Source organism: Diorhabda sublineata, chromosome X (assembly GCF_026230105.1).
Source record: "Diorhabda sublineata isolate icDioSubl1.1 chromosome X, icDioSubl1.1, whole genome shotgun sequence".
Lineage (NCBI taxonomy): Eukaryota > Metazoa > Arthropoda > Insecta > Coleoptera > Chrysomelidae > Diorhabda > Diorhabda sublineata.
In genome coordinates, this window is record NC_079485.1 from 30,556,206 (window position 1) to 30,584,044 (window position 27,839).

The 27,839-nt window shown below is 34.9% G+C and overlaps 3 protein-coding genes across 10 annotated transcripts; 2 read left to right on the forward strand and 1 right to left on the reverse strand.

Moving 5' to 3' along the window:
- Positions 1–402: 402 nt before the first annotated feature.
- Positions 403–25,450, reverse strand: LOC130451727 (phospholipase DDHD2). 8 transcript variants are annotated; one of them, XM_056790936.1, is made up of 10 exons: positions 25,048–25,450; positions 8,024–8,446; positions 7,478–7,968; positions 7,292–7,421; positions 6,881–7,215; positions 5,864–6,428; positions 5,635–5,808; positions 2,917–3,111; positions 2,508–2,860; positions 403–2,452 (listed from the first exon to the last, which is right to left on the reverse strand). In XM_056790936.1, the coding sequence occupies exons 1-10, from the start codon at positions 25,187–25,189 to the stop codon at positions 2,228–2,230; spliced, it is 3,033 nt and encodes a 1,010-aa protein (XP_056646914.1). In that variant the 5' UTR covers positions 25,190–25,450; the 3' UTR covers positions 403–2,227. The 8 variants fall into 8 exon arrangements, with proteins under 8 accessions (XP_056646914.1, XP_056646912.1, XP_056646915.1 ...); XM_056790934.1 differs by having other exon boundaries at positions 6,881–7,227; positions 25,048–25,261; XM_056790937.1 differs by having other exon boundaries at positions 6,881–7,206; positions 8,021–8,446; positions 25,048–25,261.
- LOC130451729 (uncharacterized) lies at positions 13,841–24,914 on the forward strand. Its single transcript, XM_056790942.1, has 9 exons — positions 13,841–14,240; positions 16,496–16,746; positions 18,519–18,686; positions 18,741–18,870; positions 20,797–21,021; positions 22,739–22,981; positions 23,040–23,262; positions 24,088–24,533; positions 24,636–24,914. Exons 1-9 carry the CDS (start codon positions 13,916–13,918, stop codon positions 24,785–24,787), a joined length of 2,163 nt encoding a protein of 720 aa, XP_056646920.1. The 5' UTR covers positions 13,841–13,915; the 3' UTR covers positions 24,788–24,914.
- A 107-nt stretch (positions 25,451–25,557) lies between the features above and the next one.
- On the forward strand, positions 25,558–27,607 carry LOC130451731 (dual specificity mitogen-activated protein kinase kinase dSOR1). The gene is made up of 5 exons (XM_056790944.1): positions 25,558–26,039; positions 26,155–26,609; positions 26,692–26,885; positions 26,947–27,276; positions 27,326–27,607. The coding sequence occupies exons 1-5, from the start codon at positions 25,945–25,947 to the stop codon at positions 27,416–27,418; spliced, it is 1,167 nt and encodes a 388-aa protein (XP_056646922.1). The 5' UTR covers positions 25,558–25,944; the 3' UTR covers positions 27,419–27,607.
- Positions 27,608–27,839: the final 232 nt, after the last annotated feature.

The window sequence follows — 27,839 nt, forward strand, 5'->3', positions numbered from 1 at the left end:
AGTGAGAACCCGATTTGCTAACAATGAATCGGTGATTTCTCTCAGAGTGCACGTTTTTCTTCCGGAACCGCGTTTTCCATCTTATGATAACGACGGTAAACTCTGGAAACAGCAGACTAATTCTTATTCAGCGCACTGTTCACTTTTTGCTATGACCTTGTCGCAATAAGGTGACCGCCTATCACTTCTAGTGACCATTTTCAGGTAGAATTATACAATTTCGCGATCAGTTTCTTTGCCAGTGACTTGACTGGTCTTTTGTTTGCTATAGAGTGTAGTTTTCTTTTGTTTTCTAGCAAATTTCATCTCTATAGGGATGTATTTAATCGCTGTGTGGTAACATTATCCCTTATTTGTCTAATTTTTTTGAGTTTTGGGAGTGGGTATAATAAAAGAAACAACAAAAATATAAAATTCTATTTAACGTTTGACAAATAAAATAATACAACCCAATTTCAAAACATTAATAAACTATCAAATTAACAATAACACAAAACTCTTAAATTTATATCAACAACCCACAACATGGAATTATAAGGAAAATAAAAGATCTCACAGTAATTTCATAAAAAAATGTATTTTTGTTGTTTAAATCCTAATTTGAAAAAATTTTCATTATCGAGATTAGATTAAGGTTAAACGGCATTCTCTTATGAATATTTTACCCCCAATCGGGGCTGCTTTTCAGCTCAATTATCGGAAAGAAAACTAACTCTATATCTTTGTTCACAGTATATAATTTAGACACATTCCTGGATGTGTCAAATGCGCATTCTTTGTTCTGAACATACATTCTTCCGCAAACGGTTTATGAACATCTAAAAGAATTCAAAACTAGCTAGAAGAAAAAATGTAGATAATTAACTGACCGAAGATTTATTCTTGATATTTGTGAATATAATATCAACTGCTGCGTTTTTTAAATTCAATTACGTAGAAAACCACATAGGTTAGAGGTTATTTCGTGGTAAATATCACAAGAAGGATGAATGCACATGCGCCGGATGGAAAATTCCTACTCATGTCCGAGGATACATTCGACGTATTCAGAATACGTTCGGAATTATAAATGTGTGCTCCGCGAACACAGAATTTTAAATCCCGAACATGTTATATTAGCACTGCGAACGCACTATTTCAAAATGCGCATGAATCTGGTGCCAGGGCACGTTCGGGATATCTACCGCGAACAAAGCTTATAAAAATAAAATTATCGGGAGATCTTTTAAAATTCTGAAAAATACCTAACAAATACTTTTATAAAAAATATATTTTTGTGTAAAATCACAGTCTTGCAAGTTTTCCAAAACTGTTCGAATTTGTTTTAAAATACAAGTTATTGAAAACCATGTACCAAACAGAAAACCATGTACATGAGAACCTGAAGGAGAGCCCCGACCTCCCAAACCACGTTCCAAGTTAGAGAGTGGTGCCACCAATTCAAATATTTTGGAGCATTGATAACTGAAGATAATGACGTGACAAGAGTTGCTGCGGGGAACAGATGATTTTGGGCAGTCCAGAGAGCTCTGAAGTTTAGAGGGCACTCACCAAGGTCAAGCTCGGAATTCACAAGACAATAATTCGTCGTGGTCACATGCGGATGCTAGACTTGTTCTGAGTGAGCGGATTTTGAACTGCTGGGAACTTAAATTTCTGGCTCTGTTTGCGAGAATAGTGCATGAAGGATCTGGAGGAATGCTGAGCTGAGACAGATTTGGTGGCATTCATCCGGGGGGCGCGTTTGAGATGGCTGAGACACGTAGAGATGATACTCACGCTGAACCATGTATTGGAGGAGGTTGAAGCGGACCTAACCCAGCTAGGGTTAGCGCCGGTTAAATTACAATGTTTCAGGAATCAACTCAATTCCCCCGGGAAAGTATCGACCTTTGAAGCCCCAAATAGGGTGTACTGTTAATAAAAAATGGAGTTTATATTCTAGAGCAGTATTTAAAAATATTATGTGAAAGAAAAATAGGTGATGAAGTTAAATGGAACAGAGTTGATTCGAGTGAATGGATTATTTTATTCTCAATAGTGCAATAGTAGAAATGTTGAGGTAATTAGTCGATTTTGACCTTTATTGGCAACCAAATTATACCAATAGTACGTACGTTTACCTCGGTAGTTTTCTTCGTTTAATGTTAGATTGAAAATTGGTGTGCAATAAATACGGGGCGTATCTTTCAGCAAGTGGCTTATAAAGCCACTCGAATAGCATGTATTAGGTTTTCCGGACGAAACCGGTAGTAGGTGGAGGTCGGAGAGGGTCATTCACAGTTATAGGTGTAGTAGGATCCATTCCTGTAGGTTGCTGATTATTTTGCAATGATACAGATGGTTTTGGTACTACTTTACTACTAGTAGAGGAATGCATAGGTCTTTCTATCGTCATGGTTTGCTGTGGAATTTGGCTATCACTGGTAATATCCATAGAAGAATATATTTCCTGAAGAAGAATTTTTAAATGAGAATTCATCAGTGGGTATATGGAACGAATTTACCTTTAACATGAGTAATATTGTGTCTTCAGACTCCCAATAGCAAACGTGACTTTGTAAAGCGAATACATAGTCAATAATTTCAAATGGAGCTTCTTGAAGTACATAATCAATTCGTCTTCCACCATTTAAATTACCGATTGGAGTACTGGTGGATTCTAAGATAGTATCACTTTCAAGTTCAACTTTTTCTTCAATTTGTTCATTGAACACTTTGGAAACCTCTTCTTCCAAGCTTGGAGGAGTTTGTTTGTGGAACGTTGCTAACTGATAGAATGTATTCCAAGTGTTTCGCATAGAATCTATAACTTTTTGTTTCAAGTCAGCTCCTACACGCACCATTGTTTCTTTTAATTCTACAAAATATATTGGTAATAGAAAAATAGATGTACCGGTGAAAAATACTAATTACCTAAATGTATTCTCTTGCGGCCTTTATGATGTGGAATTAATACTGGTTTTAAATTTGCAAACTCTGGTTTAATAAGAGACTCGATTCTGTATGCAATCGGATCGTAAGGATGGAAAATATTGAAAAAAGCTGGGCAAGTCGGTAACGAAAAACTTTCACCCAAAGTATCCAAACCTCTTACAATAACAAACATACCTTAAAAAGTAATTCAACATTTACTATTTACTGCCACTTCAACAAAATTTACAATAACACTGTTTGGTCCATAGAGCCTTCCATAAGTTTATATCTGGTTCAAAGGTAGTTGTGATCAAGTACTAAAATGCTATCATTGAAATTTTTGGTTATTTAATGATTATTTGTTTCATAATCTTCAAACCCTGCAGTTGTGTTTAATTTGATATGATTCACATTCTCATTAAATTTTTTTGTCATATTACTTCATTAATAGTTTTTTAAATGTATTTCCATCAAGAGAAATTTTGGACTCAAGATCTTTGGAACTGAAATGATACTAAAGGTGGATTGATTGGAAAGACGTTTGGGTATTTCGTCCACTCTGCACCTATTCCTTTTTAACATAATCAATGATTTCTATTTTATTTGTCCTTCGGGGTATTTTTAGTAGCTTTTTATAATGGTAGGTATAGGGGAGAAGTATCTCTTAGCGGTAAAACGTAAACAGTAGTTAAAAAACTTTCCATAATGGCGCTAGTCTCAAGTTTATCATGTTGCTAATGTAGCGCCACCCTTATTTAACACATTTCAAAGACGTTATTTCTATACATCCATACTATTAATGTGCGTTACTTACTAGAGAAGGACCCTTTAGTAATTAGTCTGAAATGCTGAAGTGTCTAGGGAATATTCTTCTTCTTCTTCAAGCGGCGCTGCGGTCCTTTGAGAACCAACAACAAATAACTGCCGATCCTTTCTGTCCTGAGCATGATGCCTCCAACGTCGAACCCCTAGCTGAATCAGGTCCGCCTCAACGTCCTCCAACCAGTGAAGGAACGTTCTTCCTCTCAGTCGCCGTTCTCCAGGAGCTCCATACATTGCTCTGCGCGAGTATCGATCAGAAGGCATCCTCTCTACGTATCCCATCCCCCTCAGATGCGCCCCCCGGATGAACGCCACCAAATCTGTCTCAGGTCAGCATTCCTCCAGATTCTCCACGCACCATTGTCGCAAACAGGGCCAGAATTTTATGTTCCCAGCAAAATCCGCTCACTCGTCGTCTCAGTCCAAGTCTAGCATCCGCATGTGACTACGACGAATTATTGTCTTGTGACTTCCGAGCTTTAACCTTGGTGAGAGCCCTCTAAACTTGAGCGCTCTCTGGACTGCCCAAAATCATCTGTTCCCCGCAACAACTCTTGTTATCACGTCATTATCTTCAGTTATCAAGGCTCCTAAATATTTGAATTGGTGGTACCACTCTCTAACTTCATTGATTTCGAGTCCTCTTGCTTCAGCTGCTTGTTAGAACTCCTCACCGTTCCTGAAAGAGCCGAAGTGGTTCGTGCTATTATGCCAACATCATCCGCATAGGCGAGGTGCTGTGTGAGCCTATTGCAAATAGTTCCTCCGGTATTCGTTCGGTTGTTCCTTGCGGCACCTTCCAGAGAGTAATTGAACCCCACCAGGTCCTCATACAGCTGGTTTCTGATGATATTGTCATACGCCTGGCGGAAGTAAATAAAGAGGTAGTGAAGATCGACATTGTACTCGTAGGTTTTCTCTAGGGTCTGCACTCTGCACCTATACCTAGAAGATATTTTGACCAAGACTCTACATCTTATTGTTCTGCTTCTAAAATACGTAGACTGTTCTGAAAGGAGGCTATTTTTCTGGGGACTTTGTGTCCCAAGTTGTTAGTTGTTAGTACTCACGTTCAAGGTACTTGAGCCTTTTAATGAAATGGAGAGGGCATTCGCAGAGTAGGTGATTCCATGGCTTGCTCACAGAATCTGCAGTTGGTCTTTTGCCATGGCTATAGTGGTCAGTTCGTATTGGACAGGACATTGACCTATCAGAAGACTTAATAGCTTTTCACAAGTTCCTCGAATTTCTTACATGATATAGTTATGAATCTTTAGGATTGTCTTAAGTGTGGAGTGTTTTTATTACTCATCCTTTTAGTTTGGTAATGATATGGCATCTCATGAGGCCACAGTAGGACTCTGGTCCCAAGTCCCGAGTCGTTGTCCTTATTTGGGAAGACTCTGATGGCCTGGTAGCTACATTAGATGCCCAAAGTAACTTTTCAGTAACAGCCAGTATAGGAGATTCCTTCAAATTAATAAATTACAATTGAATACTGAGCTTGCAAAGGGATCATCTTGAATTGCTTGAATTAAGTGTATCCTGATTGAAAACTACCCCCAATGATATCTTAACCTATTTGATAAGGTCATTCGAATCTTCATGGGTTCATAATTGAATTGTGGGTAGTCAAAACCTTCTGATAGGCCCATCATGCCTCACTTTAAACTGCCAAAGGTCCTTTTGGAAAGCTAATAATCTAGACCGATGACATGGTCTGTAGTAGTAATATGGAGATGGTGTCTTAAATGACCGTCTCCAGTGAAATTTTGAACCTGTTTTCATCATCGTATGCTGTCCCCATATTGCATTAGAAAGACCAAACAGTGAGTTGTATATTTTGGTGTAGTGCTAGTAGATTATGATAAAAGGAAAAGAAATGAAAATTTCTACCTATGGGTGATCCCAAAGCGAAAAAATTCTTTGGTTCAAAATTAAGATGAGGATAATGTATCTGGGGTTGACCGGTTCCTATAGCTCCCATCATGTAACTTATCCGCTTACTCATTTTTCTTTGTAGAGGAGCTGGCTTGGTCGTACCTGGGCCACTAGATAGTATTTCTTCTTCTATATAACAGAAAATAAGTGAATATATTTTTTACTATTCAAACGAAATACTTACTATCTTCACATTCAGTTTCTGAAGAAGGAAGTTGATGACATAACAAATCGAAAAGTATGAGACTTCCTAAACTGTGGCCACCTAGAGATACCCCGCCAGTAAAATTGGGATTTCTTTGTTTAAACAGATCATATAATCTATTCAATTCCGTACCTACAGTAGAGACAATTGTCTGACAGTACACAGGACTAGTATAAAACAAGATATCCAATAAAGTATCATTAGTAAATTTTCTCAACTTCGATAAACTCTTGAGAGTAATACTCTTCAGTTGTTCGTCTATTCCTGTTTCTTCTGAATGTAACCTATCATACCAACTAACAGGCAAAACTTCGACCCTATTAACTTTTCCTTGATCACATGAGGATCTATAGTGAGACTGGACTAGCTGAAGAGCTATATGTCGAAATTCGTCCACAACTTCTTCTACTGACCGGAATTTCAAGTCACAAACAGAGCCAATACCATGTACTATGAATAGAATATGGTCTACTTGAGCTGGTTCCCCGTCATCTATATCAAATTCGTCCATTCCTCGTTTAACCACCCTAGGCCGGGATTGATTCTAAAAAAAAATATTGTATGTTTGACAAGTACTTTTATACACTCGCGAGCAAAAAAATCAAATCAGGCAACACCCCTACAATCGCAGGTCATACAAAATTGTATCTGTATAAAGGTGGATTACACATGATTAATTCTATAAAAATTACCATACGTCCGTCTACGATTTGCCAGAGAACATGTTAATTGGACTGACGAACAATGGAGCTCCGTTCTCTTCGCAGACGAAAGCAGAGTAGAGTGTGCCTGAATGGCAATGATAGAAGAGGACGACTCTACAGAAGATCTCTTTGCAGAGTTTTTCTGAAAGGTAGTGACCTGGAAGAGGAGACCTGGAGAAATATTCGCTCATTGTTGTATAAAAGAAAACGTAACTTTTGGAGGAGGTTCCTGGATGGTTTGAGCAGGAATATCAATGGAAGCAAAAACAGAGAGTATTTAAGTGAAACTTACAGTTGTTTGACTCCAGGAGTCAGGAGTTTGGGAAGGTGAAAAAAGAACCATAACATCTGGTCCGTGGAAAACAATTGATTCTCCTCGAGACAACTCAATCGTCCTATGCCAATTATTAGTCTCAAAAGCAGACCTATATTCTTCTTCTAGCATTGTAGAAATATTCTCTTCATATGGAATAAGTCTACCGTCAGTGCTGTTCTTGTGGAACCAGGAGCATCGTCTAACTTCGTTGGGAGTTCCTTTCCAATATACTGGATGTCGTTGTCTTCTTAAAATATTCACGTCATAACGTCCACCATCTGTTGCTATTACTTTATCTGGATCTAAGTCATCTGAAAATAGAGCTAGATGGAAAGACATGTTGTGAAAGTATTCCTAAATCATGAAAACTCATTTTTATCTGCTTACTTGAAGTGAATGCTTGTTCTAGACACAAAGAATCTACCATTGAAAAGGGTTGCCAATTTTTTTTACCTTCCACTTCTTTTTGAAAGAACCAATGGTGGTAAACAGGTCTATAAACATGATTAATCACGGGCTGGAAGAAAATAAACCTAATTTCAAGACATTCGATTGGAGTTATGTCATACTTACATTAACACTATTTCCATTACCAACAGTTGGTACTGTTTTGGATGAAGAAGTCTGTTCCATATGGGATTTTTTAGAAAATTCGTTCGTTGGAATGGCGTCCATAACTGGTGTGTTCTGTATTATGTTGTGAGAACTTCCAGAGAAAACGGAAAACTGAGCTGGTTGAACTGGTACAGGTATTAATGGTTCAGAAATATTAAACGAAGCCTGTAAGTTAGGAGGTGGCGGGGATATAGGTTTGAAGTAGTTTGGTAAATTCTGAATAGCAGGCTCGATACTACTGGTAGAAGAAACTGAGTTTACTGGAGAAGGAGCTGACGGTACAAAATAGTTTTGGGGGATTGGATTAGAAGATACTGGTAGAGGAGGTAAATTTGGTGGTGGTAGATTCTGAGGAATATTCTGCGGAGGTACAGGATCGTTTGACAGGCCTGGTATCTGAGCATATGCTGGTCGTTTTAGACCGGGTCTTCTGAAAACATTTACTGGGCCTAAAAATGCAATAAATCACGATTTATTATGGTTTTTTTTTAAGTATACTACTACCTGTAGTTGGTGGAGGTTTTTGTTGAAAGAACTCGGAAGTATTTGTAGAAAATAAAGGTACAGGCTCAGAATTACAGGTACCCTGATTAATTAATTCTTCAATTCCCGCGGGAGCGGGCACTGTAACTTCCTCTTTCTTCGATTTATTATTCGAGCCTCCAATATTCAATATGTTAGAAAAAGAGGAAAAAACTGATGAAGTACGATTCGTGTTTTGGTTCAAATGGGGTTGTAAAGTTGAAATATCTGGAAGTTCTTGAGAATAGTTAACGTTAGGAGATGGTCGTACTTCAGATATATTTTGACTGTATACATTGGGCTGAGGATTTGAATAAGTAAATTCGCTTGATATAGGTTCTACTGGTTGATTATTCACTTCCTCGGATGATTTTGAATCTGGTAATAATTCCCTTAAAAGTTGCTCTTAAACGAAAATATTACGTATATTTATTTATGATATATAAAAGATACACAACATATTTCATGATTAAAAGTAAATATTTTTAATACTAGGGAATAAAATAATCATTGTCATTACGATCGCAATGCTGATTTCTTAACCTCAAGTTTGTTATACGAAAAAAAAAAACAAGTTGTCAACTCTCAAATTAAGCTTGAGGTTTGAAGGTTGAATGGCCGTTTGAATACTATAATTTATTAACGATGTGAAAACTACAACACTATAAAAAACTAACAGAACAATTTTGGTATTTTCTTTTATTTATATTTTATGTATAATATTTGATGAGAGGGAAGCTCACACGATTGTATTTCAAGTTGTACGAGGTTGATACCAGAAGTACATGTCTCAACAAAGAACACAAAAATTTTGGAAACCACCCTTAAGTTCCATACAATTCCCAGCGATGTCCAATAAGTTCGATACCCTTATATAACCATTAACACCTCTTCATTGTTGGAAAACAACCCGAGGGGCTAAATCTGGCGAATAGGGTGCATGATTGGCACCAATACAAACTTTAATTCATTAATTTTGGCCATTACAATAACGGATGTGTGAGTTGGTGCATTATCTTGATAAAACAAGACTTTTTTCTTAGCCAAATGCCGTCGTTTTTGTTTGATTTCTTCGCTCAAACGTTGCAAAAAGTTCATATAATAAAATACTCGATAGTTTTTCTTTTCTCAAGATGATCAATGAGAATTATCTCAAGCGCATCTCAAAAAACCGACGCCATGACCTTCCTGCAGATGAAACGGTTTTTGCCTTTTCAGTCCATTATTTTGATTGTTATTTTGTTTCGGGTGTGAAGTGATGGACTCACGTTGCATCCATGGTTATGAAACAGCACAAAAATTCGACTTTATTTCTGCGAAACGTTGCCAAATACTCTAGTTCAGCTTTTATATTGATCGGGCAAAGGCTTTTCAATTAAAAGTATTCACTGAAATCTTTCACTATTGATGGCTGTCAAACAAATATTAAACAACGTGGCGTCTCCAAACGTGGAACTTAAGCTGTATAGATTGTATACTTTCTAACACAGAGATATTCTTCAAGCAAATACTGCCATCTCAGGTTAGTCCAGGTACTGGTACTGGGACCATCCTCGTATTTCAATTCAAATCGTTGCAGTACGCAATTTTCTTTTCACTATTATTTTTTATCAAAGTTTATTACTAAATCGAATAAAATGTCCTCATAACTATGAAATGAAGGTACTTTTGGTACCATCCTCGTAATAAAAGAAAAGTATATGTTAATGTGCAAACTTCGCCTATACACGTTGAAATACGATCATTTTTCAATACAGATTCAACTCGCAATCTAATTTTTTGTGTAAACAAATGACACAAAATATTTGCTTTTGTAAAAATAGGAAAAAAGAATATATTCCAGGTTGATTTATGTAAAAATATACACTGCCAACCAAAAGTTTAGAAACGCTTCGTTTATGTATAAAACAACAGGATGAAATGTTCATAATCATTTTTAGTTTACACACATTTCAACAAGAAAATCTCTTATGTCGATTCAAAAGGGTGTATCTATCATTTTCCTTAAAATCGACGGTTAGTGTGCGTTCACATTGTGCTCAGGTTAAAAAAAAACGGATGTTAAATCCATGTGTAATCCCGACTGCAAAATACGGCGGAGGATCGATGATGGTTCAGGGATGTTTTGGATTAAGATACAAATGGATTTTAAAGAAAGAAGACTATTAAAAATGTAGTACATTCTGACCAGCGCCATATTGGCAGAAAATTTGTCTTTCAGTATGACAACGATCCCAAGCGTTCCTCGAAGCTGTGCAAAGAGTATTTAAAAGGATTGGGAAAAAAGAATGTGCTAGCTGTGCAGAGTATTTGAAAGAATTATAAAGGAAGAATGTACTGAAAGTAATGATTTGGCCGTCACAGTCACCCGACCTTAACCCAATTGAGTTATTGTGGGACAAATTGGACAGGAAAGTCAGAATGCAGTGTCCTACTTCCACTGCACATCTTTGGAATATCCTGGACGCATGAAGAGTGGGAAAGAGTTTTATGGAGTGATGAGACAAAGTTTGAGGTTTTTGAGTGTTTGTGGGTAGGTCAAAGGATGAACGGATGTTATATCCATGCGATGTTCTGTTACAAATAATTCAAAAACAATTACATAATGTAATTTTATTATTTAATTAATCTACAACACTCGATATGTGTGAGTAATGGATCAACATTTACATCTAAGGAAAAAAAATAAACTTGAGAAGATTTAAAATGTTCTTTTGATTATTCGGAACTACACAATATAATTTTTTTTTGTACAAAAATATGATGTAACTTCAAATAGATGCTCAAATTAATAAAAAAAATATAAAATATTTGATGATTTTTGTATTGGCAGTTCAAAATTGGTCGAACAAATTTTACTAAATAATTAATTTTTATTTTACACTTTTATAAATTTATTTACGATATATATACAAGAAAAAAAAAGTGAAAAAGAACACGTTACTGAAATTTTTTCATATTATCTTAAATTATATTAAACTATATGGGATTCCCTTCAGAAGTTGTATCATTTTGTATAAACATTGCTAAAAAATTTGCACATTTAATTTTCATAAAGAAATTATTAATTGTAAAATACTGAGGCACTATAAAAATAATGGAGCTAAAGTCACGATATTAGAAAATTTGTTCTATCCAATTTAACATTCAAACTATTTGAATGCATATTATGTAGGAACAATATCAACAAAATAGATTTACTGGAATCTACAAGAAAAAATACATTTTTTAAAATCATAAATTTATATATGTTATTCAAAGTACGAATGTTAAAATCGTTTTTTTTTTCATTTTTTGTGTATCACGTAAACTATAGGGTGTGCAAAAACTTTTGACCGGTAATGTATGTATTTCCAAGCACTTATGACCAATAGCGTTAAGTAACTTGTTTTTCAAAATCAGTTTTTGCTTTCAAATGAACAAATGCGATAATTAGTGAAACGAAAATATACCAAGATAAGGTGAATGTTTGCAAGGTGTGACATCCGCTTACAAATATTGATTTTCAAGATTAAGTTAAGTAGTTATAAATAAGAAAAATCATTATTAATTCCAACTTTAAGTAAGTTGAAGTTTCCTACACGTCGAAATCACATCCATGAACAAAAGATATTAAATTAGTTACATGTCGGTACTTACAAGTTTTAATTTGTCGCACTCATAAACAAGCGCTCGTTTAAAATAATATTTAATGACAGCTCGATATTAATTTTTTTCCATTTTCAGAAGAATTTTCACAATGACTCACTTATATATTAATACTGACATATTCAGTTCATACTTCTGTTTTGTTTAGCAAATTTTTGTTCTAAAGCCGCGTCCCCACTGGACAAACATTGTTTGCCAAACATTTGTCGAAAATTTCGACAAACTTTTTTGTTTGACAAACAATGTTCGCCGGTGTTTTTGGTGTTATTGCGCTATCCTAACAAACATTTCATGTATGGAAGGAAAAGGGGCCGTCATTTTTGTTTGTCTAGAATGTTCCCTTGTTTTAGGGTATATTGAAGTGGTTTTCTAGTGTAATTTTTGGATATAAACATTATTATTTGTATTTTTTTATTGAAAATATTCAGTGGAAAAGTGTGTGTGTGGTTTTGCCGCAAAATGAGTAAATTGTTTTGGAGCCAGGAGAATTTGATAAGGTTAATTAACGTTTACGAACCTAACCTAAAAGATTTAAGTGTAAATAATGTCGCCGAGATTGAAAGAAGGGTTAAAACTCTTCTAGTACAATATAGACGAGAGAAAAAGTTACTAGCAACAAATTGTAAGTCCGGGCCACAGAAAAAAAGAAGCCTTGGTGGGGATTAACTTTTTTTAATTTTTTGTCCAATTGTCCAATTGGAATTTGGGTGTTGAAGGTGTCTTTACGTACTCTTTTAAACAGTTTACAATTGCGGTGCAAACCTCCGGAACAATTTAACAATTTTTGAAATGCTTTGTTTGGATACCTTAAATAAATACATCAACGATTGATAGGAATCACCAGAAGCCAAAAACCTGAATGTTATAGCCAGACGATCTTGAACGCTGATTGCTTGGCGAAAATTAGTATTTTGTTTACTTATCACTGGTCCTATCATCGATATTAACAATTCAAAATCCCCATTTGACATTCTCGTAAAATTTGTGAACAAACACCCGGCTGTCAAATCATTTCGGAAATCATCTCTACTATATTCATAATGCCGTAAAAACAATTGTCTCTGCCACCATCGACGAGAACGAAGTTCTTCCATTAAAATATAAGCTGCTGCAATGCAACGACGGTGGCGGTTCAAATCACCCATTCTTCGACAAAACCTAACTGACTAATGTTTCATGTCGAATCGCAATTGTTTGTTGAAATAAGGAATGTTTGTTAAAAATGCACTTTAATCAACGTGTTTGACAAACTTGTTTCCCCATTGTTTGTTCAATGGAGACGCACCTTAAGGATTCGGGATTTGCCAAATATTAACGATATTAACGATAATACGAGCCCCGTCACATTTCAGTTGGCCCACTAAATTATTAAACTTTATTTCAAAATGCCAAAAAGTAGCTGTTAGTAAAATGTTTTAAACTTTTAGTTTTACGTCTAAAATAGGTTTTGGATGAATATCGTCAAATATTTCGAACGATATTTAATATTATGGAAATAGATAGGTCTTGTTGATAATAAAATGCCTTAAAATGGTTCTCAGACAACAATATTCCACTTTTAGAGTGGGTTTCAAGTTGTCCAAATTTATCACCAATAGAAGCTCTTTGACACAATGAAATGAAAAAGCAGTTACGTGCAAATCCAGCTAGAACTGTCATGGAATTAAAAGAAAGACTACAAGAAATTTGGGATGATTTTACTCCCGAATATTGCCAGAATTTAATAAACACCATGCCTCAAAGAATTACGGCTGTTATTAAAAATAAAGGTAACTTTTAAAAGTATGTTTAATATTTAAGCTTTTCTGATTACTTTTGGTATCTAACATGAATATAGAAAATAGAAAATATAAAGTGCTCAAAACGAAACAATTTGCCGGTTTTTAATAGCTGAAAAAGCAATAATTAGTAATTTTTTTCAATTGGGTCAACTGAAATGGGACGGGGCTCGTATGCATAAAGGGTCTACAAATTATGTGGTTAAACAAATCCATTATGACGTGGCTATATTCTAAACCATCACGGTTTCCGAATAACTGACCCAAATTTGATCGGTAATAATGAAACATGTCACTGAAAAAATTGTTATCAGTAAATGGATTTTAGTAATTTTTTCACTTTAAAAAAATTGAACAATATCCTGCCTTACCCACAGATTTGTCACCGAGGCTTACAAAAAGTATATACACCACTTATCAATTGCCAGTTGTAGCACTATCAGTGAAAATGTTCGTGATAATTCTGCTATTTGCTATACCGGGTGTTCTTCCGATTCAAAACTTTTTCGCGACTCAAACTTTTTTCCCAAGCCATACAGTAGACACTTTTTCTAGTTCTTCGGGTGTACTAGAACGAATTGAAAATAATCCTAATCGAAATGACTCTATACGAAGGTTTTTGAAAAGTTATAATTCGTTACGGCCCGTTGGTATTTTAATAGACGACACTGAAGAAAGCAACAACGCTGCCAGGGATTTTATCAAAAATCTTTTCAGCATTACTCCGAATGCGAAGCAAATAACATTTTTTATTTTAAAATTTAACAGTTCAGGTATGTAAATTTTTCATCTTTTTTATTTGAACATATCGTACTTGTTAAGACTTGTCTCTAGTTCTATAGTATAACTGCTTGACTTAATGACAGCAAATATTTATAATTGGATATAGTTGTATTGATTTTCAAAATATTCTCCTTTCATATCAATAGATTTTTGCTGCGTTTGAACTTCTCTTTCGATTGAGGTACTCCAAAATATTATGTGATTTGAACGCATCTTTTTAGCAACACTGCTTTTGACAGATCACGCGTGAATCGTGTTTTGTGTCATTGTCAAACTTGTTCAGTTTGGTCTATAATTTAATCATCGACTTAAGAACGGACAAAATTTGCAAATTATTGAATTTTACCATCAAAATTCATGCCCGGTTAAGAGAAGTGCATCGCGCACTTCTTCCAATTTATGGGCAGTTTGGTAGGCCCTCTGAGGGAACTATTCGGAAGCTTGTGACTAAAATTCGAACCCAGTTTACACTATTGGACATTAAACTACTAACACAACACGCAAACGTACAGTGAGGACCGAAAAAAATATTGCGGCTGTGTTACTGAAGACCGTAAAATGTCGATTCGCTACAGTTCTCAGTAATTGGGCCTCTGTTACTCCAAATTTTGCAAAAGGATTTGGGTGTAAAACCTTATAAAATACGGCTGGTGCAAGAATTGAAGCCACACGATCTCCCACAACGTCTAATATTTGGTGAATTGGCGCTGGCAAAGTTGGATGGAGATCCACTTTTGTGTTCAAAGACGAAGCTCATTTCTGGTTGAATGGATACGTCAACAAGAAAAATTTCCGCATCTGGAGTAAAGACTCGCCAGAAGCATTGCAAGAGCTACCAATGCATCCCGAAAAAGTCACTGTTTGGTGTGGATTATGGGCCGGTGGCATCATCTTCAAAAGCGACGATGGCCGGTACGTTACTTTGAATGGCGAGCGCTACCGTGTGGGGATTAACGATTTTTTTTAACCAAAATGGAAGAAATGGACATGCCTGACATTTGGTTTCAACAAGACGGTGCTACATGTCACGCGGTACACGAAACAATGGCCAAATCGAGAGCCGCCTTTGGTGAACAGTTGATCTCACGTTTGGACCGCCTAGATCGTGTGACTTAACGCGTTTGGACTATTTCTTGTGGAGCCATGCTAATGCTAATATCTACAGGAACGATTGACGCACTGGAAGTCAATTTTGAAGCATTTATTCGTGAAATATCGGCCGATATATTAGAGAGAGTGTGCCAAAATTGGACCTTGCGCATGGGCTATCTAAAGCGGAGCCGCGACCAACATTTGCATCAAATCATCTTCAAACATTAAATTATACTGATCGTTCTATCGATTCCAATAAAGATTTCATTAATTTTTTCAAATGTTTTTGTGGTTTTTTCAAAATCAAATCCTATACCTCTTAAAAAATCACTGATTAGAATAAGAAGAAATCATTGTTTTGACTGATCAAATTGGAACCACGGAATCTGACCAGTTCTTACCAATTAACTAATAACCATCTTATCCCCACCCATCTCTTGTTGATGGCTTCAAAGTGGGAGCCGAAACGTCGAGAATTTTCAAAATTCCAACGCGGTTCAACCCGTAAATTTAGTTCTTTTGTATATATCTGTATATGACATCATAGAGATGACATTATCGCTAAAATTTGTAAGTAGAAATGTTGGTATTGTAATATATTATTTGAAAGTTCTTTTTCATACCTATCCATTCATATCATAGCTAAATTGAGTGTTCGAATTGTTAACCAGCTATGAAAGACGTACCGTGAGCTCTTTTCGAACCTTCTCTATAACTTCCGGAGTTATTGGGCAAACATTAATACGTATCCTTTCTTTGAGTACAACGTTCTCTATTTTGGTCAAACTTATCGGTACTCAGCTACGATAATATGACCATACTTTTTCGAAGAAACCATAACAGGTCCTCGATATTTGGAATGTCTTCAAAACTTTTTGATCACCGAGGTGAACCGGTTGTTTCCAAACAGAAATGTTTTATGGCTGCAGTAAGATGGTGTTTCAAAATCGGTAGCTAGGTCGAAAAGGAACAATAAAATGGCCGCCTAGGTCACTTAATTTGACTAATCTTGATGTAATTTTATGAGGATACTTGAAAAGTAAAATGTACCTCAAAATATCATTGAACTCAAAGAAAGGTACGTGTTGAGGTAGCACAAATAACTCCAGTTATAGAGAAGGTTCGAGAAGAAAAACCCTTCGAATTTTTCAAGGTACCACAGCTTTAAATGATATAAGAGGAACGGAAACCGATAAACTTTTCAATGCATTGACTCATAAAACGAGGACTGGATATTTCGAACTAGGAAACATACAAGCAAACGGAGCTGTTGGTTTTTATGCAATTTTACAAGCCGCTACAGTTCTTCCCACAGATAGCGCCATTCTCATGTTTATTGATAGAAAACTTAGTGATGAGGATTTAGCTGGACATACAGCAATAGTCAAAAAGAAGAATATTAAGGTTAGTAAGTAGACATTTTCTACTTCTATTTAGATATAGAATTGTTTTTAGGATCTTTAATCGCTAGACAGAATTTTACCATGTAAAATGGTTTGAAATCATTCTCCGTCTAATGGAAGATTTCTGTCGTATCAACTAACTTTTCAGATAATTTTCGTTCCCTCTAGTATCATATAATTCATAGTTCGTAGATGTGGGCGGCTGTGAAATCTCCAGATAGGTCCATCGTACCCCACTTGACGTCACCAAAGTTCGATGTCCTTTGCTTTGGCGCTTTGGCTTGAACCCTTTGAAGTCGTTAGGCAGGCTGTGGGGTTTGCCCAGGTGTTCAAACCGCGCCCGTGCGAGTGCAGGGCACTCACAGATAACGTAGTCTGCAGTTTCGTCCTCCTCCATGCACCAGCGGCACTCCGGATCATCCGTGATGCCCATGGTGTGAAGGTGACGTCTTAGATGGCAGTATCCGGTTAGAAGTCCGGTCACTAGTCTGACTTCGCGCCTATTTAGCTGGAGCAGTTTATATGGGCCTTCGCTTGGCTCCATCCATCTCTGCCGAGCCCGTCTTGCGAGAAGGCTGTTGAGAGCCCTTTTGGCCACACCAAGGATGGGTTCTGGGCCCATTGTTGGGTTCGCCGATCCCAGTCTAGGGAGTCATTGCCTCTGTTATCATATAGCGTGCAACTGGAATGGTGTGAATGCCCAAACAGTGAGCACGTCTTTTGAAAGCATTGTCACTATAATGTTACCGATCTTACATCTTTTGAATGACTGGAATAATGTGGATTGCTGAATTGGAATAATGTGAACAAGGATGCAATACTATGGATTGTTTTTGTACCTAAATCTGTATACGAGGAGGTACCCAAAAGTAACTGGAATAGCATTGCCATGGGTGGAGCTTTTGTAGTACTGATTTCTGCCGCTAGGGCCTTCCTAGCGCAACTCGTGGCCAGTTCAGTGCCGCGCGGGCCGTTGAGCTGCCACGTACTGTTTATCACTAGTGACCGTTTTTGCTAGTGCTTTTCCACTGCTGCTCCGTTTTTTATACCGCTGTGAAATTTTGTTTTCTACTCGGTAAAAACGCTGCCGAAACTGTTTTAATGTTGAAAACTGCTTACGAAGATGATGCTATGGGAAAAACTCAAGTGTATGAGTGGTTATCTCGATTTAAAAATGGCGACATGTCGATTGATGACAAACCTCGCTCTGGACGTCCATCAACTGCCCAAATCGATGAAAATTTTCAAAGAATTCGAGAGCTTGTGCGCACAGATCGTCGACAGACAATTGATCAACTGTCTCAAATCAGTGGAATATCTTGGAGCTCGGTTCAGCAAACAGGTGACTGGTTCTTCCACCATGACAACGCACCTGCACACTCAGCCATCACTGTTTGCCAGTTTTTGATTAAAAATAACGTTGCCCTACGCACCTTACTCGCCTGACCTGGCTCCGTGCGACTTTTTGTTGTTTCCATGCATGAAAGGATTTGAAAACATTGAAGACATCAAGAAAAGAACGAGACAGGAGCTTGCAGTCATCTCTAAAGATGTGTTCAAACAATGTTTCGAACAGTGAAAGCACCGCTGGGACAAATGTATTACTTGTAATGGAGAGTATTTTGAAGGGGATAAGGTTGTTTTGTAAATATATAGCATTTAAAAAATAATTCCGGTTATTTTTGGGTACTCCCTCGTATGTCTTTAAGATACGATAATTACTTATATTTATATAATATTTATAATTAGTTAAAAAAATTGAATTGTTTTTAGGTGTATGTAGTGTGGGGTGGTATTTATCCCACGAAAACTAATGAAGAAAAACTCCTGAAGGAACTTTGTAGCTACTCCGGTGGATTATTTTTAATCAACGAGAATAAAGATTTATCAAAATATAATTATAGGAATTTTATAAGCAATTATAAGCGCGACTTGTACACGGTAAGCCATATAATTAATTAAATTTTATGATTAATTATATCTTTAAATTTGTAGTCACTTATATTTAGTAAATCCAATATAACTGATGAAATGAAGTTTAGTTTCCCCATAGATTCAGAAGTAAATTACATACATGTAATAATAACTCCCTCGGATATTCAAGGAACATTGACAACTCCAAAAGGTAGGCTATAATACGGGGGTTATAACAAAAGTAAGGTTCCCATATTTTTTACAATTTACAAAACATTGTTTATAGTTATTAATTTATACATCGTTAAAAAGCATTTCAACATGTTTATTCGACACGCTTTTAGAGACGGTGCTTCAGCTTTTGTATTCACAAGTCAAAAACGTCTCCCGCCAATCTGTTGAGAAAGCATGTGACCTCAACGCTCTCGGTTAAAAATTTCACAATATGAACCCCAAATACAGAAATTTGTCGTAAAGTTAGTACACTCTGTATAAACGGAAATATTTCTGCACACGTGTGAAATTTACTGTTTTCTAAGGATGAGAATCGTATAAAATTAATCGTTCATAATCGCGGGCAAAAAAGGCCCAGAAGTACCTGGTCTAACCTAGAGATGAAGTTAGTTGTTTGAAAAATACCACTGTATTAGAAAGTACATAATCTATACAGCATAAGTTTCAAGTTTGAACACGCCACGTTGTTTGGTATTTGTTTGGCAGCCATCAATAGTGAACGTTTTCAGTGAATTTTTAAACATGGAAAAAATTGGTTGTCGTTGATACAAAACTTTTATTTAAAAGGTTTTAGCCCAACCAATATAAAAGATAAATTAGATTCTACTCTGAGTGAGACTGCTTCTTCGTTATCAACAGTAAAATATTGGGTAACAGAGTTCAAACGAGGCCTGTGAAGACCAGCATCGCAGTGGTTGACCAAATGAGGTGACGACTTCAGAAATTTGGAAGAAAATTCACAAAACGGAACTGGGTGATCGTCGACATAAAGTGCGAGAGCTAGCAGACATGATAGGCATTTCAATAAGTGCGATACATCGCATATTAACTGAAAATTTGGACTGTAGAAGGCTGTACCCAAGATGGGTACCGCGTTTGCTCACAATGGAACACAAACATAAGAAGATGTTTTCCATCGAGTGTTTAGCAATGTTTTACAGAAATATAGCCGAATTTTTGCGCGGTTTCATAACCATGGACGAAACGTAAGTCCATCACTTCCCACCCGAAACAAAAGAACAATCAAAACAATGGTTTGAAAAGGGAAAACCGGCTCCAAAGAAGGAAAAGTGGTTCCAGCTGCAGGCAAGGTTATGGCTTCGGTTTTTTGGGACGCGCGTGATACAATTTTCATTGTCTTTCTTAGAAAAGAAAAAAACTATCAACGGCGAGTATTATGCGAAGTTATTGTAACGTTTAAGCGAAAAAATAAAGCAAAATGGCTGCATTTGGCTAAGAAGAAAGTGTTGTTTCATCAAGACAATGCACCAGCTCACACATCCGTTATTGCAATGGCCATATTAATGAATAAAAGTTTGAATTGCTACCTCATGCACCCTATTGACCAGATTTAGCTCCCTCACATGAAAAAATGGGTCGGTAGTCAAAGATTTTCCAACAGAGAAAGGATGATGTAGACAGTCAATGTCTATTTTGAGGACTTCGACGATTCTTATTATGAAAAGGGTATCGAACTCATTGACATTGCTGGGATAAGTGTACGGAGCTAAATAGCTAGGTACTTCTGGGACTATCCTCGTATTAACCACGTAACATTGCAATATTGTCACATATCTAGTAAAAAAATTATCACTGGAGGAAATTTAACCATTCGGGAATTTCCCAAAACTGATTTTTGAAAATTAATTTCAGAAAATTTTCGAAAAAAAAAATTTTTGAAAAAAAATTAACAGTATACTTTTTGATTAGAATCCAATTGTCGACATTTTAGCATTGATATTTCAATTAATCTCTCGTTAACATTATTATCTAACATAACTGCTGCTTCAATTTTTATCACCGACAAACCCTCGTAGTAACACACAAATTCGCCATCTATATAGACATTCCCTTACCTTTTAAATATAAAATTCTATATTCAATGCACGACTATGGATTTTAGGAGAACATGTGGAATTAACTGACAGCAACGGTATTGCGTCGTATGGAATTGGATCATTCGGATCTACTGAACGAGGTCAACGAGAAGTTTTCCTGGATACGACGAACCGCGTCGGCTTATGGAATATCCACATCAAAGCGCCGACGACACCTACTCCTTGTAGCCTAAAAATTTTCGTACGCACCAAACTTACTGCGCAGGCGTATTTCGTTAAAGGAAATGCAGGTGAGGAACAATAACGTTGAACAGCTTTGAAATTAACTTGTATAAGACAAAGGTTGTACAGGATTATTCATTATTATTGACCTAAATATGAATATATTTGAAAAATAAATAGCTTGAAAACTCCTTTCACAACTACATGGAGATATGTACTGAATGTAGCCCCCAGTATGTTCACAGAAAATTGGCTCGAACGCAAAAAGTTTGAAAATCAACTACAGAAAAAATTGTATCATATGCTATGTTGCCAAGTGTGAATAATTGGAAATATATGTCAGACAAAAGTTTTCTTTATATCACTTTTCAAGTACTTACTTAGATTACTCAATACAGATTCATATAAAATTATTTTAAACTTAAAACATGTATATGTTTTAATCAACAAATAAAACACAAATAATTTTAATATAGTTGAAGGTACTGCAGATTATATTAACTTCCGGATATCGTTTGATATTGCTAAAATAATCAACATAGTGTATAAATTTATCTAAATTTGTTAGTTCAATTACGAGTCCTGATATTATTATTTATTGATAGTTATAAATAGTTTAACTCAAATGGAAAATATACAATCTACTCACCACTAAATATTATAACCTATTAGTAACAAAAAAGTTCATATTTATCACTGTTTAACGAAGTTTTTGTATCCCTGGCGAATAGTATGTTTATAGACTTTGTATAATGCGTCATACAACGTCATGCAGCGTTGTATTTATCTATTTTCATTGGAAAATATGCACAAAAAATTTAATCACGTTAATTTCGAATTACGAGAGAATCGAACATAACCTCAAAAGTATTCGAATAAATAATATCGTTCTTGTGTCTTTATTTTTTTATTTAGACAAACTTTGAAAATGGAAAATCGAAAGAACCATTCAAGTAGATTTATAAGGTATATAATTATTTAAATAGTCTAGTCCACCACTGGTTTTGACCTTGTGTTTCCTATTTATCCGCAAGAGAGAACATCGTATGAATTTATATTAAATTAAAATGATGTAACTAACTATGGATTGGACGTAAATACTATTTATATTTATTTATAAAAGTTCAAAATGCTTACTATTTCGATATCTTAATTAATGAATATTTGATATTCAATTTGTTAATGAAGGAACAAACAAAATTTTAAAATTAAATAACTTATATAATAGTGTAGTTATTCGTATCCAAATTTTGGCGCTTTAATATGACTGAATTTCATAACCAACAAAAATATGGAAGGTTAGAGGTCATTAATTTCAAGTGCCATGTCTGAATACGAGGTTTGACTCATAAGTTGAAGTCGATGCAGAATAAATTCTTACAATTTTTTTTATTATGGCTATGAGGTACGTCACAATCATGATTGTGAGAGGTCATACTATATCTAAGAAACACTACTAAGTATTTAAAATATTGAATGCCCGCCGCAGATTTAGACATTTAACCAAATGGAACGAGGGTGGTTAAAATATAAACTGGAATTTTGCTATAAAAAGTTTTATTATTAAGTTCAGAGCCGAAATTTTTTACAGTTTTCCTAGATAGTCTCAGTCATATTTTACACACTTCTGACACCGTTAACTGGTGCAGTCAGTAGTATATCAAAACTTAAGTGGTAGCAATATTAAATTTGAAAATATAACATCATTAAATCCTAGTTTTTTGTATTAAATTTCATTGTTAATTTAAAACTACGGTATTTATAATAATAGTTTTTTCATTTCAGGTACTTCAAGAAACAGAACTAAAGTGTTGAAATTAGATTTGACAGGTCATTTGGGTACAATACACAATATAAGTCTTCTGAATACTAATGGTAATTTGTTGTCAAAGAAATTTCTATACAAAGTTTCAAAAGACAGTTCAAATAAAAGCAAAAGTGATAGAGAAAATAAAGAAGTAGATATAGAGCTTATTGACGTTCCCCAAACCTCATTTCAAGTGAAAGTAGAGGGGACAGACGGCAGAGGTTGGAAACAGTCATAGATTGATTCATATAGTGATAAAGATAGGGATTTAATTTTTAGGAAATCACTTTTCTCGGCTCACTTACGTAAATGATAACAGTAGTAACATCTTACCAAGGGAGATTTTAGCCATTGATGTTGGAGAAGGTTCTGAATTGATAGTAACTAGTGGTGGAAAATCTGTAATATTGTTTGAAGTCACCAACCTAAGAAATGTAGCTGCTGATGCTATCTTTTATTGCAAAGATGATCAGTCTACATTAGAAAGTATGCAACCATACAGGTACTTTAATTATAAAACTGCAAATATACAGTACCAGTCAAAAGTTTTACCCTATACCATAATCCATTTATTAAATTTCAAAATAACAACTTTCTTCTTCATATTCTCAAGCGAAGGTTGAAAGGGTGTCTTACAAACCAAAATAAAATACTTTGACATACTGTGGAGTACAAAGTGATGAAATATGCATCCACCAGGAGCTTTGGTGATAGAAAAAATGTTCGGGGCGGCCTCGAAAATTCACACGTATAGTATTGATCAGTAAACGTGAAGCAAGTCAGATCAATGAATCTAGGGATCTACCGTTGAGAAATTTTGCAGTGAAAAGGAGATTGAGAGAAGCTGTCCTTGTTAGAAAGGTGGCAGTAAAGAAACCTCTTTCAAGACATCAAAATGAAATTAAGAAGTTGTAGTGGGTTGAAGAACATAAAAATTGGACCCATGAAGAGTTTTATGGAGTGAAGAGTCAAAATTCGAGGTTTTAGGTTAAGAAAAGTTTTTGTACACAGCTTAAAGAAAAAAACGGATATTAGATCCACGTGTAATCCCGACTGCAAAATACAGAGGAGGATCGATGATGGATTGGATAGGAAGAATGTATTGAAAGTAATGATGTGGCCAAGACCTTAAACCAATTGAGTTGTGGGGCAAATTGGACTGGGAAGTCATAACGCAGTGTCCCAAATCCACTCGACGTCTTTGAAAAAGTTTTATGGATTGATCAGTGAAAGTTTGAGGTTTTTAAGTTTAAAAGAAGAGTGGGGAAAAACTTTTGACCAGTGGTATATGTATTTGATAAAATGCTTGATTTGATATACTTTTTAGGAAAATTATTAGTCCAGAAGAAACAATAATAGTAACTGTGACATTAGCCAGCAAATATACGACATACCAAGATTTAGTTACTTTCAGAGCAGATGTAGGGTCTGAATATGTAGAAAAAAAAGTCCAAATTGATGTTGGATCTAAATCAAACAATGATAATACAATCCCTTCTTTAGATTATACTTATCTCAGTGATTGCTCCAAAGTTATTTTTTCAAATTGTGATCAAGGTACTTGGACAATTGAAGCCAAAGCTAGAGATCAAGAATCAGGTTTGATGCAATTTACATCACAACCAAAAGGAATATATGTTCAGAATGGGTTTTTAACAGGAACAAAGGAAGAAGTTACAGGAACTTACAGTGATTCCTGCTGTAATGCAGCCTTACAGCTTATTGCAATAGACAGAGCTAGCAACAAAAAAACAGTATCAATTAATGCATACAGTACGTAGAAATTGACTAGTTGATTAAATCTGGCAATAATTGATAATACACGCAATTATAAATCTAAATGACAGTTTCATATATATTTATTTTCCTTTTTAGAAGCAGTATGGGGACCTGGACAAATATCTGCTGTAGTATTGGGAATATCATTATTTATCCTGTTGATAATATTAGTTATCTATTTAATCCTAAGATATATCAAGAAGAAAAAAGCATACAATCTGCCTACTTACAGAGGAAGTGGGATGTAATAAAACTCCTTAAGATACTAACAAAATGGCAGTTTAAACTTTTTAGTATTCATTTTATTTCAAATGCAATGTATGTTCACATTCTGTACTAAATGATAAGAAAGTAATATAATTCATTATTTTTAAATATTGTGTATCATTTATAAACGGAAGCAACAGATATATTTTTCCTTTTTACTTATAATAAAACCTTCTTCTATTAAGGATTATGACAATTATTCATATTAAATAAGCAAAGTGAAATTAAGGAGGAAACTTACCTGGAGTGAGGTTAAGAGTGGGAAGAGGAGGTTTTTCCTTAGCTGGTAATAATATAGCGTTTTGAGAAAAATCCTCAAAAGTTCCTCCTGTCACAGATACATTAAACAAAGGATTTTTCATTTTTTTCGTTGGATCATTCATTTTTCAACACTACAATTATTGGGTTTATATCATCCAGATGTTACACACTGATTAATAACAAACAAAAAGACATTAGATGAAAGGTGCGTTCAATATTATAAAACTGAACTCGTAAAAAAGCGTTCATTTGAACAATGAGATTAGATTAAAGCATTTTATAATCAATCAATATTTTATAAATGTTATTTAATTGAAAATAGTTGGTTTTGAGAAACTATATTAATTACTTCCAACATTGTTAATTCAATAATATCGGAGTATTTTTTAAGACAGCTATCAAATGATCTTGATCTGATTTATGTGATCAAATCTTCTCGATTATTTAAACTTTGAAGTTCGTTCAACTTTTAACAAATAACTACTAACTTAGTAATAAATACTGATATCGTTCCCGTAAAGTGACGGTGAAATTATTGAAAATCATAATATTCTATTAAATGCATCTACACAAATTATTTATCATTCCATGTTCTGTTTCTTTCTTGTAAATATCTGCTCGGAGAGATAGAAAATGCAGTTACTCCATGATAAGAGTGACAGCGTAGTCACTCCCAATTTCGATTAGATTGTGTAAATAGATAAATATAAATTAGTTCTGAAAAAAAATCAATTATCTGCTAGTGATAAAAACATTAATATAGAATTTTTGAGGAGAACGCATTTTTTAATAGAATAAATACTGTAATTGAAATTCTAACCAACAAAAATCAAATTCAACAATCAACTTATATAGGAATGTGAAATAAATATTTACAATGTCGAAAAATAAATTAAACTTAACACTACCTCCTGGTGCTATAGACCAAACACCAACAGTAACACCAACATCTTCATTTCAGGAAACGCCCGTGTAAGTGTCGGCTTTCCACCTCAAATAATTCTATTTTCAAAATAATTATTTGTAGATTATATATTATGTAGTCCTTGTTAACGGCTCTCCAGATTTAATATGACGTTAATTTCAGAGCAAATAATTTGGTCCGAGGAAATAGCATTGAAAACTTGACTGCTCGTTTAGAAGAATTAGATTCAACACTTGAGATGGATGATACTCAACGCAAAAGAATAGAGGTGTTCCTATGTCAAAAAGAAAAAATTGGCGGCGAATTTTCAGATGATGATTTTGAAAAACTAGGGGAGCTTGGATCGGGAAATGGTGGGGTAGTTACTAAAGTTCGCCACAAAGGTAGTGGGTTAATAATGGCAAGAAAATTGATACATTTAGAAGTGAAACCAGCTATTAAAAAGCAAATAATCCGTGAATTGAGAGTATTACACAAATGCAATTTTGCACATATCGTTGGTTTTTATGGAGCATTCTATAGTGATGGAGAAATAAGTATTTGTATGGAATACATGGATGCAGGATCATTAGACTTGATTTTAAAGAAAGCTAGTAGAATTCCAGAGAATATATTGGGTATGAAAATTTATTATAAAGTAAATGTATAAATTATATATGATAAATAGATAAGGTATTACAATACCTCTTGATATTTCAGGTAAGATTACATTTGCAGTACTTAAGGGACTTAGTTATTTAAGGGATAAACATGCTATTATGCACAGAGACGTCAAACCCAGTAATATATTAATAAACAGTTCTGGTGAAATAAAAATCTGTGATTTTGGTGTCTCTGGCCAACTTATCGATTCAATGGCTAACTCCTTTGTTGGAACTAGAAGTTACATGTCTGTAAGATGATTATTTTTCACAATTTTCTATATATATATATTTAATTTGTAATTTATTCTAGCCAGAAAGACTGCAAGGAACTCATTATTCTGTACAAAGCGATATTTGGTCTCTAGGTCTATCATTAGTAGAAATGGCTATTGGAATGTACCCAATTCCTCCTCCAGATGCTAAAACATTAGCCTCAATTTTTGGACCTCACAATGATAATGAGTCACCTGATCACACCAAAGGACCTAGACCTATGGCTATATTTGAACTCTTGGATTACATCGTTAATGAACCTCCTCCTAAACTACCATCTGGAATATTTACAGATGATTTCAAAGATTTTGTCGATAGGTGTTTGAGAAAAAATCCTGATGAGAGAGCTGATCTCAAAACGTTGATGGTAAGTTGGTGAAAAATTTAAATATTTTTCTGTATATTTAATTTTCCAGAATCACCCTTGGATCAAAAAAGCAGAATCAGAAGATGTAGATATCGCAGGATGGGTATGCAAAACTATGGAAATTCAACCTCCAGCCAAATAAAAATATTTATTAGATACTCATTTACAAAATATCATTTTAAAATGTATAAAATTTATCAGTCTCGTTCTAGTGGTTGAATATTGTTAAGTATCATAGATTAGTAATATTCAAGTGATAAATCCAATAAGTCAGTGTATTAGAATATTATTTTTTAAAAACAAAAATATCAAAATATAAGATTTAGAATAACATTGAGTTTTTTCGGCACTTTCCTGAATTATGTTAATGAGTTTTACCAAATTGAAAATTTTATAGACTACACTTCCCTGTATTATGAATGAATGAAGTTACCTCTATAAAATTAATAAATTTTTTAATTTCAGCCAGTATTGTAGGAAATATTTAACAAAAAATGTACAAAAGGAATTTGAAATGAAACCTTGCAGTCTGATTCAATTTCAGCTCAGAATTACAATGAGTC

Bases quoted from the DNA above. Each gene is read 5' to 3' on its own strand.
- LOC130451727 (XM_056790933.1), bottom strand. From the start codon at position 25,189: ATGAATGATCCAACGAAAAAAATGAAAAATCCTTTGTTTAATGTATCT. The intron at 7,969-8,020 runs GTAGTATACTTA...TTGCATTTTTAG, and splicing joins ACCTCCACCAACTACAGGTA to GCCCAGTAAATGTTTTCAGA. The intron at 2,453-2,507 runs GTAAATTCGTTC...ATTCTTCTTCAG, and splicing joins CAATATTACTCATGTTAAAG to GAAATATATTCTTCTATGGA.
- LOC130451731 (XM_056790944.1), top strand. From the start codon at position 25,945: ATGTCGAAAAATAAATTAAACTTAACACTACCTCCTGGTGCTATAGAC. The intron at 26,610-26,691 runs GTATGAAAATTT...TTGATATTTCAG, and splicing joins AATTCCAGAGAATATATTGG to GTAAGATTACATTTGCAGTA. The intron at 26,886-26,946 runs GTAAGATGATTA...AATTTATTCTAG, and splicing joins GAACTAGAAGTTACATGTCT to CCAGAAAGACTGCAAGGAAC.
- LOC130451729 (XM_056790942.1), top strand. From the start codon at position 13,916: ATGTTCGTGATAATTCTGCTATTTGCTATACCGGGTGTTCTTCCGATT. The intron at 18,687-18,740 runs GTAAGCCATATA...TTAAATTTGTAG, and splicing joins ATAAGCGCGACTTGTACACG to TCACTTATATTTAGTAAATC. The intron at 18,871-20,796 runs GTAGGCTATAAT...TATGGATTTTAG, and splicing joins AACATTGACAACTCCAAAAG to GAGAACATGTGGAATTAACT.